Source organism: Bos indicus x Bos taurus, chromosome 11 (genome assembly GCF_003369695.1).
Source record: "Bos indicus x Bos taurus breed Angus x Brahman F1 hybrid chromosome 11, Bos_hybrid_MaternalHap_v2.0, whole genome shotgun sequence".
NCBI lineage: Eukaryota > Metazoa > Chordata > Mammalia > Artiodactyla > Bovidae > Bos > Bos indicus x Bos taurus.
In genome coordinates this window covers 25,744,657-25,757,887 of record NC_040086.1, presented here as the reverse complement: position 1 = coordinate 25,757,887, position 13,231 = coordinate 25,744,657, and the positions used below count along the sequence as shown (strand labels likewise).

At 38.2% G+C, this 13,231-nt stretch overlaps 1 protein-coding gene across 4 annotated transcripts in view; it reads left to right on the top strand.

The window, feature by feature from the left end:
• The window catches only part of THADA (THADA, armadillo repeat containing), a 335,976-nt gene that overhangs the window by 32,378 nt on the left and 290,367 nt on the right, over positions 1 to 13,231 (top strand). For all 4 annotated transcript variants that reach the window (XM_027555132.1, XM_027555129.1, XM_027555131.1 and 1 more), the window contains exons 16-17: positions 5,325 to 5,476; positions 8,830 to 9,043. In XM_027555132.1, the coding sequence (XP_027410933.1) occupies positions 5,325 to 5,476; positions 8,830 to 9,043 (366 nt within the window). The remainder of the gene's footprint in view (positions 1 to 5,324; positions 5,477 to 8,829; positions 9,044 to 13,231) is intronic.

Here is a 13,231-nt window from a genome sequence, read left to right as displayed (position 1 = left end):
AAGTTATGACCAACCTAGATAGCATATTGAAAAGCAGAGACATTACTTTGCCAACAAAGGTCCATCTAGTCAAGGCCGTTTTTCCAGTGGTCATGTATGGATGTGAGAGTTGGACTGTGGAGAAAGCTGAGCGCTGAAGAATTGATGCTTTTGAACTGTGGTGTTGAAGAAGACTCTTGAGAGTCCCTTGGACTGCAGAGAGATCCAACCAGTCCATCCTAAAGGAGATCAGTCCTGGGTGTTCATCGGAAGAACTGATGTTGAAGCTGAAACTCCAATACTTCGGCCACCTCATGTGAAGAGTTGACTCGTTGGAAAAGATCATGATGCTGGGAGGGATTGGGGGCAGGAGGAGAAGGGGATGACAGAGGAGAAGGGGATGACAGAGGATGAGATGGCTGGATGGCATCACCAACTTGATGCACATGAGTTTGCGTGAACTCCAGGAGTTGGTGATGGACAGGGAGGCCTGGAGTGCTCCGATTCATGGGGTCACAAAGAGTCGGACACAACTGAGCGGCTGAACTGAACTGAACTGATACTTGATACTGGAATAGGATTTTGATATGTAGATTTTCATTACTCCTCTTTTCCCTGAGGATTTGGTTAGCATTGCTCCACTATCTTCTGTCACTACACACGCCTGTGGCAAAGAATGAAGTCAGCCTGATTTTTTTCTCACTTCGTAGATGAATTGAACTTTTTACCTGAATGGCAAAAAGATTCTTTCTTTATTGTTGATGCCCAGGAATGCTATTAAGATATGTCATTATATTGATTATTCTGTGTCTGTTCACCTAAAGCATGACTTTGGATTCTAGGATAAGAAGGCTTGAAGGGTTTTTTAAAAAGATGGATTCTTAAATTATTTGTACTTGGTTAGTTGAAAAATAACTTAGTTATCTTTTATATAATATATAACTTTTTGAAAGAGAATAAAATAGGTTTAAACAAATTTTAAAAAATATTTATTTCCTTTTATTTGTCCCTGGGTACTTTTTTGATTTCCTCTTTGATTTCCTGAGTGAGCCATTGGTTGTTTAGAATCATATTGTTTAGCCTCCATGTGTTTGAATTTTGCAGGTTTTTTCTAATAGTTGATTTCTAGCCTCATAATATTATGGTCAGAAAAGATGCTTGATACAATTTCAGTTTTCTTAAATTTACTGAGGCTTGCTTTACGGTCCAGCATATGATTTATCCTGGAGAATGTTCCCTGTACACTTGAAAAAAATGGGTATTCTGCTTCTAAAATGTGTATTCTGCTTCTTTTAGATAGAATGCTCTTTAAATAACAGTTAAGAACATCTGGTCTAATGTATCATTTAAAGCCTGTGTTTCCTTACTGATTTTCTGTCTGGATGGTCTGCTGTTGATGTAAGTGGGATGTTAAAGTCTTCCATTGTTGTTACTGTCAGTTTCTCCTTCTATGTTAACATTTGCCTTATATAACAAGGTGCTCCTATATTGGGTGCATATATATTTGTACGGAGAAGGCAATGGCACCCCACTCCAGTACTCTTGCCTGAAAAATCCCATGGATGGAGGAGCCTGATAGGCTGCAGTCCATGGGGTCGCTAAGAGTCAGACACGACTGAGCGACTTCACTTTCACTTTTCACTTTCATGCATTGGAGAAGGAAATGGCAACCCACTCCAGTGTTCTTGCCTGGAGAATCCCAGGGACGGTGGAGCTTGGTGGGCTGCCATCTATGGGGTCGCACAGAGTTGGACACGACTGAAGTGACTTAGCAGCAGCAGCAGCATATATTTACAATTGTTAAATCTCCTTCTTGAATTGACCCTTTGATCATTATATAGTGTCATTCTTTGTCTCTTTTAACAGTCTATATTTTAAAGTCTATTTGTCTGGTCCTAGTATTGCTGCTCAGTCTTTCTTTTGGTTTCCATTTGCATGGAATACCTTTTTCTGTCCCCTCATTTTCAGTCTTTATGTGTCTCTGGATCTGTACGAGTCTCTTGTAGGCAGCATATATATGGGTTCTGTTTTTGTATCCATTCTGCCAGTTTATGTCTTTTGGTTGAAGCATTTAGATGAAGGTAATTATCAGTGTGTCTGTTCGTTTTGTCATTTTATTAATTGTTTTGGATTTGTTTTTGTAGGTCTTTTCTCCCCCTTTTGTTTTTATGATAAAACTTTGAATAAAAACACTTCAGAAAGTAGGCAGAGAGGGAGCATGTCTCAACATAATACAGGCCACATATGACAAGTGCACAGCTAACATCATACTCAGTGGTGAAATGCATAAAGCATTCCCTCTGAGATCAGAAACAAGAGAAGGATGTCCACTCTCACCACTTTTATTCAACATAGTTTTGGAAATCCTAGCCATGGGAGTCAGAAAAAGAAAAAGAAGTAAAAAGAATCGAAATAGGAAAAGAACTAAGACTGTCACTATTTGCAGATGACATGATGTTACACATAGAAAATCCTAAAGATGCTACCTGAAAACTACTAGAAGTCATTAATGAATTTGGTAAACCTGCTGGGTACAAAATTAATGTAGAGAAATGTGTTGCATTTCTATACACTAATAATGAAATATCAGAAAGAGAAATTACAGAAACAGTCCCGTATATCATTGCATCAAAAGGAGTGAAATACCTGGGAATAAATCTATCTAAGTAAGCCAAAGACCTGTACTCTGAAAACTGTGTAAGACACGATGAAAGAAATTGAAGATGTTACAGACTAATGGAAAGATACACCATGTTCTTGGATTGGAAGAATCAATATTGTTGGAATGACCATACTACCCTACAGATTTAATGGAATCCCTATCAAATTACCAATGGCATTTTTCACAGTACTGGAACAAAAATTTTCAAATTTAAATGAAAACATGTAAGACCCCCCAATAGCCAAAGCAATCTTGATGAAGAATAACACTCCCTGACATCAGACTACTACAAAGCTAGTCATTAAAACAATGTGGTACTGTCAAAAAAACAGACATATAGATCAATGGAGCAGAATAAAAAGAAGTAAACCCATGCACTTACAGTCAGTTAATTTACAACAGAGGAAGCAAGGGTATATGTTGGAGAAAAGACATTCTCTTTAATACGTGGTGCAGGGAAAATTGGGACAGCTACATGTAAACATAAAAACTAGAACGTTGTCTAACGCCATATACAAAAATCAACTCAAAATTGATTAAAGAGCTAAATGTAAGACTGGATATTATAAAACTCTTAGAGGCAAACAGAGGCAGAACACTCTTTGACATAAATTGCAGCGGTATTTTATGGCTCCATCTCCTGAGTAATGGAAATAAAAACAAATAAACAAATGGGACCTAATTAAACTTGAAAACTTTTGCAAGGCAAAGGAAATCATAAACAAAATGAAAAGATAGCCTTTAGACTGGGAGAAAAGATCTGCAAATAATGCTACAGACAAAGGATTAATTTTCAAGATACACGAACAGCTCATACTTTATTTTTTATCTTTTGCTCATACTCTTAATATAAAAAAAAACCTCAATTAAATAAAATGGCCAGAAGACTTAGATAGACGTTTCTTCAAAGGAGAAATACAGATGGCCATCTGACATGAAAAGTTGCTCAGTATCGCTAATTACTAGAGAAACACGAATCAGAACTACAATGAGTGGGAATTCCCTGGCTGTCCAGTGGTTAGGACTCTGTGCTTCCATTGCAGCAGGCCTGGGTTTGATCCCTGGTTGGGGAATTAAGATTCCACAGGCTCATGGCATGTGGTGCAGCCAAAAAACAACAAAACCTACAATGAAGTATCACCTTTCACCAGTCAGAATGTCCATCATTGAGAAAGTCTACCAATAATGAATGCTGGAGAGAGTAGGGAAAAAAGGAATCCTCCTATATTGTTGGTGGGAATGTGAATTGGTGCAGCCACTATGGAGAACAGTATGCTGTTGCTGCTGCTTAGTTGCTTCAGTCTTGTCCAACTCTTTGTGATTCCATGGACTGTAGTCTGCCAGGCTCCTCTGTCCATGCCATTCTCCAGGCAAGAATACTGGAGTGGGTTGCCATGCCCTCCTCTAGAGGATTTCCCGATCCAGGGATTAAACCCGGGTCACCTGCATTGCACGGCTTCCCTCATAGCTCATTTGGTAAAGAATCCACCTGCAATGCAGGAGACCCCTGTTCAATTCCTCGGTTGGGAAGCTCTCCTGGAGAAGGGATAGGCTACCCACTCCAGTATTCTTGGGCTTCCTTTGTGGCTCAGTTGGTAAAGAATCTGCCTTCAATATGGGAGACCTGGGTTCAGTCCCTGGGTTGGGAAGATCCCCTGGAGAAGGGAAAGGCTACCCACTCCAGTACCCTGGCCTAGAGAATTCTAGGCATGTTTACTCCATGGAGTTGCAAAGAGTCAGACACGACTGAGCAACTTTCACTTTTTGCACGCAGATTCTTTACTGCTGAACCACCAGGGAAGCCCAGAGAACAGTAAGAAGTTCCTTAAAAAACTAAAAACAGAATTACCATATGATCCTGCAATTCCCATTGCTGGGCATATATCTGAAAAGATGAAAACTTTAATTCAAAAAGATACATGCACGTTCACAGCAGCACTGTTTACAGTAGTAAGATATGGAAACAGCCCAAATGCCCATCAACGAAGGAATAAAAATGATGTGTATACATACACACACTCACACACACACACAGAGTGGAATACTACTCAGCCATCAGAAAGAATGTCATTTGCACCAGCATGGATGGACCTAGGCGTTTCGTATTAAGTGAAGTCAGGCAGAGAAAGACAAGTGTATGATATGACTTACATGTGGAATTCTTCAAAAATGATACAAATGAATTTATTTACAAAACAGACTCATAGACATAGAAAGCAAACTTGTGGTTACCAAAGGGGCTCATGGGGTGGGGAGGGGGGAGGTAAATTACTAGTTTGGGATTAACATATACACACTATTATATATCAAATAGATCACCAACAAGGACCTTCTGTGTAGCACGTATCTTTTAATAACCTATAATGGAAAATAATCTAAAACAAGTGTGTAGGTGACAATCACTTTGGTGCACACCTGAAACTAGCAGAACATTGTAAATGAACTATTCTTCAATTTTTAAAAATGGTTATTTAAAAAATATGTCTTCTCTGTTTGTAGAATTGTAATACTTATTATTTTATCATTTTTGTAAATTACTAGAAATATTTCTTATGCTATTGTGAGTGAAGTATAAGTGAGTTCTTTTTATACTAATTTTCTGTTAATTTGGCTAAATAACTTTAAAATGTTGATTTCCTTTTCTTACTGTTCACTTAAAAAAAATTTTTTTTTGAATTTTTAGGTAGAGTCCAAACAGTGTATCAGCTGAGTCATGATATTGATGTTGGTCGTTTCCAAACACTAATGGAATGTTTAACTGGCACTTTTGAAGAAGTGAAAATTTTAGCATTTGATCTTCTGATGAAGTTACCAAAAACATTTGTACAATTTCAGGTATTTGGACTTTTCTTCTGTAAGTGTAAATGTGATGTATGCATGAAACATTTCTGTCTTAGCAGCAGATAAAGCAGTCTGTGGATTGTCCAGGTTCTTTGCTTCTGCCTTCTTGCATCTTCTGTTTCAGTTATTACTACCTCTCCAGATGCAGGTGGTGGGATGGCAAAGGTAGGGATGGGTAGTGGGGCTGGAGGAAATGTTGTAAGAGAAAGAAAATCCAAATCAGTGAGCTTTGCTTTTTTAAAAACTTGTTTTGATAACAAGGGAAGTGTAGGAAGCAGTAGGTTTTATTGTTTACAAGATTATCGATAGATTTCAGTAAACTGTGGTCTCCCCAGTTCCCCTGGACCTGTTAATATTCGATCAAAACACATCACTTACAGTAACTTGATTTTTTTTTGAGATAATCTCTCTGCTTCGTGGACTGGGACGTGCCTGTAAGTGAGGCAGAGAACATGTTTCTGATGTTCCAATAAGCAATAGCTAAACTGAGACTGAAACTCAGAGTACTTGAGGTTAACAACAGTTCTCTCCCTGGGCGTTCTACCCCAACCCCCACGCTTTGCCTCATGCCTTGCTCGTCCTACCTCGGGGTGAAAATCAAAGATGGGCTCAGGAATGAAGGCACAGCTTGGGAATGGGTCTTCAGGGGGACCCCATAGCCCAGGTATTTGACTCTACCTTTGAGACCTAATCTTGGGCAGTGAAGTCACCAGTAGCGGTGGGGTGCCTGGCTCTAGAGCTTTACTGTGGCTCCTGTGGGAGCTCTATAGAGGCCACGGGAGCCTTCAGGGGTAGCAGCTGAGCCATCGTCTGGGCTCCAGCTATTAGGCTCTTGTAGATGCAGTGGGATTCTGTAGGAGTTCGTGTCAGAGAGCCCAGGGGGTTTCCACTGCTTCTGGAGGACATTGCAAAACCTCAGACATCTCTTCTGATTTGGCTTCAAATTGAGAGTTGCTCTGTAGTGTCTGCTTGTCCTGGCAGTCTTTCAGGGGCCTTGATGAACAGAAGCTTCTTCAATGCTTAGGCTGCTCATTTTTGTACTTTATGAGTTTTTAAAGAAGATGCTTTCTCTTTCTCTCCTTCTACCAACCCTTGCCTCTTACCTTTCATCACACTGTAGCTTTGTATCATATATATAACTGTGCCTCAGTCTTAACTATTTTCAGAGTATCTGGAGTGGGGAAAGGTATATATTATTGTACCTATGTGAAATACCTGGTTCTCACATGAACTGTGTAACTATTTTGATAAACATGTGCATGGTATAGAGACACAAACTGTAGAATTCAGGAAACTTAGGACATATGGCTTGCTCTAGGATTCTGGTGGTTATATATTTGGTCTGGCTTGTGTATTAGTAAACTGGTCCTAAGAATAGGCATTTGAGACTTTAAAATATTAATTATGCATTATACTTTCAAAGTCTTTGAGTAGAACCTATGTAGTATATAATTAACGTTTTAATATAGTTAACTTGAAAACATTGTTTGAATGCTGGCCTAATCTCTCTAAGGACCTGTATATTCGTATTTTGATGGCATGCATATCTTTCAAATATATGACTTTACTACTCACTTAGTCTCTTGCACTTCTTTCTTTTGGAGCTACATATCCAAGGTCTTTTTGTTGTGTTTTGACTGTCCTGAAATGAAAGAACAAAGGTGCTGTTTTAAATTCCAAAGGCTATTTATTTTGTTTCTTACTAATTGGCTAGTTAGGCAGTTTAGGGACTTATTGTCAGTTACAAAAAATGATTTAGATGCCTGATTGATTTCTTTCTAATGTTTATTTAGATTTGAGCTTCTGACCAGTGTCTTTTCAGTTTTTTAGGTCATAAAATTAAGCATGAAACAGCAAAGAATTTAAGTAAAAGTAAGCTATATTTGAATCTATTACCTGATGTTTGAAGACATTATTAAATATTGATATATCTATGATCAAATTCAAAATTACATTTATGATTTTTCCCTTATATTAAACAGTTATGAGATAATTTTATTAGATTGAATATTATTGAGCAACAAAACCCTGAGTGGTGAAACAAACAACTTGTTAACCGTGGAGCTGGGACTAGGATCCATGTCTCTGTCCTCAGCCCCGTGCCCTTCCATGCGTTATTACAGTGACCTGCCCTTTGTCCTGTCTTCTTGAGGACAGGCTGTGTGAGTGGATATTTAGATGAGACACAGCTGTGGGAGCTGATGCAGAGTTTCTGAGGTTGATCTTATCACTTTGCTTTTCACACATACATGTGGAGCTTTGCCAGGAACAGCCTGATGAGTTTGTATTTTCATTGTTGTTCAGTTGCTAAGTCGTATCTGACTCTTTGCAACCCCATGAACTGCAGCCTGACAAGCTTTCCTGTGTTTCCCTATCTCCCAGAGTTTGCTTAAACTCATGTCCATTGAGTCGGTGATGCCATCCAACCATCTTATCCTCTGTCACCCGCCCCCCCCCCCCCCAACTCCCTGCTTCTCCTCCTGCCCTCAGTCTTTCCCAGCATCAGGGGTTTTTTCCCAGTGAGTTGGCTCTTCCTATCAGGTGTTCAAAGTATTGGCGCTTCAGCTCAGCATCAGTCCTTCCAATAAATATTCAAGGTTGATTTTCTTTAGGGTTGACTGGTTTGATGTCCCTGCAGCCCAAGGGATTCTCAAGAGTCTTCTCTAGCACCACAATTCAAAAATATCAATTCTTTGCCACTCAGCCTTCATGTGTATGTGTGTTTTTCTCCATTGAACTAGCTCTATAGGAATCAGCTGGGGAGAAGGGCAGGAGGTTGATGCCCAGTAAAATAAACCTTTCTTGCCATGTAAAAGAACTTGGGCTATACAGAAATAATGACGATGATCTGGTTATGGTCATAGCAGAATTTCTACAGGAAAAAGTATACTTTTGCTGAAGAAAAAGTTTTTCTTTTTGAATTTCCCAACTGAAATTACTTTCAAGACTTTCATCACTAGAACTGATTAAAGTGAAGTTGCTCAGTTGTGTCCGACTCTTTGCGACCCCATGGACTGTAGCCTACCAGGATCCTCCATCCATTGGATTTTCCAGGCAAGAATACTGGAGTGGGTTGCCATTTCCTTCTCCAGGAGATCTTCCCGACCCAGGGATTGAACCCAGGTCTCCCGCATTGTAGGCAGACGCTTTACCGTCTGAGCTACCAGGGAAGATCTCTAGAAGTGATTAATAATCATTTAATTAATAAAAACGTCAGCCTGTCTTCAGGGAATTAGCGTTCATATTGAGTTACAGTTGTGTGGCAAGCTCTGTCTTTAAATATGTGTTTTTCCTTCAAATTAAAGAAATGTTTCAGCGACAATGACTGAGTCTCTGCTTTATCCTAGGGTTCAGTGAAACTGCAAGGCTTATTCCAAGCAGCTCTGGAGCTTAGTACCAGCACCAAACCGTATGACTGTGTAACAGCTTCCTACCTACTGAACTTCTTAATCTGGCAGAATGCTTTGCCGTCATCACTGTCTGCTTACTTAAAAACTCAGCGGGTTGCATGTGGAGATGGAGATAAGTCTGCTGCTGTGGTAGAAAGTAACACATTAATAGGTTCGTATTGAGGAAATGACCTTTTGCTTTTCCTTATCAAAACCAGTATCTTACTCTCTCACTGTTCATATGGTTAGGATATCTAATGGTTAAACACTTACTCTGTGGTTTTTTCTTTTACTTAAGAGTTTACCAGCTTAATAGTTTACCAGCATATAAGTATATCATGGATTTCTCCTTTGCACATAAATAGTTTATTCAACTATATTATTTCTAAACAGAGGATTCATGTTAAATAAGTACATATGAAAATGTACATTTCTAGAGCTTTTATGTAAATAAGACTTTGCTTTGTTTACCAAAAATGTACTTTTTTCTCTGCAGAAATTTTACTATGACTATAGCCAGATCAGGCTTCCCTTATGGCTCAGTTGGTAAAGAATCCGCCTGCAATGTGGGAGACCTGGGTTTGATCCCTGGGTTGGGAAGATCCCCTGGAGAAGGGAAGAGCTACCCACTCCAGTATTCTGGCCTGGAAAATTCCATGGACTGTATAGTCTATGGAGCTGCAAAGAGTCAGACATGACTAAGTGACTCACTTCACATAGCCAGTTCATCTTTGTTAATTTTATGTAGAGCAAAGTTCCTCTGTCTGTTGGGGTTTATATTTTAACTGGCTAACACACTCTTGCCTTTTACTCTTTCCATATAGCCAGTTCCAAAACCTAGGATCTGAGTTGTTTTAGATCTTTAGACCTAATGATTTTACTTCTTTTTTTTTTTTTCTTTTTAAATTTTATTTTATTTTTAAACTTTACATAATTGTATTAGTTTTGCCAAATATCAAAATGAATCCGCCACAGGTATACATGTGTTCCCCATCCTGAACCCTCCTCCGTCCTCCCTCCCCATACCATCCCTCTGGGTCATCCCAGTGCACTAGCCCCAAGCATCCAGTACTGTGCATCGAACCTGGACTGGCGACTCGTTTCTTACATGATATTTTACATCTTTCAATGCCATTCTCCCAAATCTTCCCACCCTCTCCCTCTCCCACAGAGTCCATAAGACTGTTCTATATATCAGTGTCTCTTTTGCTGTCTTGTACACCAGGTTATTGTTACCATCTTTCTAAATTCCATATATATGCGTTAGTATACTGTATTGATGTTTTTCCTTCTGGCTTACTTCACTCTGTATAATAGGCTCCAGTTTCATCCACCTCATTAGAACTGATTCAAATGTAGTCTTTTTAATGGCTGAGTAATACTCCATTGTGTATATGTACCACAGCTTTCTTATCCATTCATCTGCTGATGGACATCTAGGTTGCTTCCATGTCCTGGCTATTATAAACAGTGCTGCGATGAACATTGGGGTACACGTGTCTCTTTCCCTTCTGGTTTCCTCAGTGTGTATGCCTAGCAGTGGGATTGCTGGATCATAAGGCAGTTCTATTTCCAGTTTTTTAAGGAATCTCCACACTGTTCTCCATAGTGGCTGTACTAGTTTGCATTCCCACCAACAGTGTAAGAGGGTTCCCTTTTCTCCACACCCTCTCCAGCATTTATTATTTGTAGACTTTTGGATGGCAGCCATTCTGACTGGTGTGAAATGGTACCTCATAGTGGTTTTGATTTGCATTTCTCTGATAATGAGTGATGTTGAGCATCTTTTCATGTGTTTGTTAGCCATCTGTATGTCTTCTTTGGAGAAATGTCTATTTAGTTCTTTGGCCCATTTTTTGATTGGGTCATTTATTTTTCTGGAGTTGAGCTGTAGGAGTTGCTTGTATATTTTTGAGATTAGTTGTTTGTCAGTTGCTTCATTTGCTATTATTTTCTCCCATTCTGAAGGCTGTCTTTTCACCTTGCTAATAGTTTCCTTTGATGTGCAGAAGCTTTTAAGGTTAATTAGGTCCCATTTGTTTATTTTTGCTTTTATTTCCAATATTCTGGGAGGTGGGTCATAGAGGATCCTGCTGTGATGTATGTCAGAGAGTGTTTTGCCTATGTTCTCCTCTAGGAGTTTTATAGTTTCTGGTCTTACGTTTAGATCTTTAATCCATTTTGAGTTTATTTTTGTGTATGGTGTTAGAAAGTGGTCTAGTTTCATTCTTTTACAAGTGGTTGACCAGATTTCCCAGCACCACTTGTTAAAGAGATTGTCTTTAATCCATTGTATATTCTTGCCTCCTTTGTCAAAGATAAGGTGTCCATATGTGCGTGGATTTATCTCTGGGCTTTCTATTTTGTTCCATTGATCTATATTTCTGTCTTTGTGCCAGTACCATACTGTCTTGATAACTGTGGCTTTGTAGTAGAGCCTGAAGTCAGGTAGGTTGATTCCTCCAGTTCCATTCTTCTTTCTCAAGATCGCTTTGGCTATTGGAGGTTTTTTGTATTTCCATACAAATTGTGGAATTATTTGTTCTAGCTCTGTGAAGAATACTATTGGTAGCTTGATAGGGTTGCATTGAATCTATGAATTGCTTTGGGTAGTATACTCATTTTCACTATATTGATTCTTCCAATCCATGAACATGGTATATTTCTCCATCTATTAGTGTCTTCTTTGATTTCTTTCACCAGTGTTTTATAGTTTTCTATATATAGGTCTTTAGTTTCTTTAGGTAGATATATTCCTAAGTATTTTATTCTTTCCATTGCAATGGTGAATGGAATTGTTTCCTTAATTTCTCTTTCTGTTTTCTCATTATTAGTGTATAGGAATGCAAGGGATTTCTGTGTGTTGATTTTATATCCTGCAACTTTACTATAGTCATTGATTATTTCTAGTAATTTTCTGGTGGATAGACCTAATGATTTTAAACAAATATTTGTTGGAGGTTATTTTATCCTATTGAGTCTTCATTTTGGAATTGTACTATAAATAAAGACAGATAGGAATTTTATTAAGTAAAACAAAGGTCAGATCTAGAAAGAAAGGTGAACAGTGTTCTAAAATGGTGGAAAAAGCCACGAAAAAGAGAACTAATAATGGGAGAGAATTAGGAGCCATAGATAGTTCTGGTAGAGATGTAGCCATAGAGCTTGGCACAGAGAGATGACGTTGCCATGGAAGGTGACATGTGCCCAACTCTAATTGTTTCAGGGCCGGGTTCCAGAGGAGACCCTGATAAGATGATAAGACGAGGTCTACAACTGGGGTGAACTGGGGAGTTCATGCTTCATGAAGAGGCTTTTAAATCCAAGACATTTTAAAATTTCATAAAATATTTAAAACATAAAAAGTGTATATATAGAATACATATATACATAGAATCTAAATAGTAATAGTATAAAAATTTCACAAGGTATCCCAAGCTTGTGATATCACAAGCTTGGTGATAACACCTAGCTTAAGTAGTGTAGTGCACTCATAGTGTTGAAGCCTCTTGCTTATCCTAGTTCCCTCCTCCCACCTTCTAATTATTGCCCTATGTTTAATATTAATCTTTTGTCTTGCTTTTACCAAGATTTTACTACCTATTTATATATTATATTTTCTTTTATTAATACATGATTATGAATATTATATAGTCCTATATATATTATACAAATTTACTACAATGTATTAAAGCATTCTCCTATTGATGAACTTCTTTTTTCTATATAAGTAATGCCAATGTGAAATGCTTGTTATTCTTGTTATGTTATTAGATATAACTTCTAATGCATATGTCTAAGAGTTTATGATAAACAGAAAAGTAGCCTAGTCATAAAATATATGCATCTTCAACTTTACTAGGTGATGTCAAGTAGATTTTCAGTTTACACTCCCACCCACCAATAAATGAGAATTGTAGTGCATCACTATAACTTGCTATTATCAGATTTAAAAAATTTGCAGAATATCAAATGGTGTCTCATGTGGTTTCATCTCGCATTTTCCTGATTACTAATGTAATTGGGCATCTTTTTACATGTTTATAAGCCATTCACTTCCACCCCTGCTATGAAATGCATTTTCATACCATTTGTTCAGTTTTATGTGGGGTTGTTTGTCTTTCCCCAAATGATTTTTGGGAATTCTTTAAATTTTCTAAATATGAATAATTTACTGGTTATACACAATTCTGAAACTTAAAATATAACCCTCTCCTGAATGGTGAGGGGAGACATCCACCCTGCTAGATAACTGGATGTCCACATGCAAAAGAACAAAATTTGACGCAGTACCTCATACTATATGCAAAAATTAGCTTAAAATGGATTAAAGAGCTACATACGAGAGTTAAACAATAAA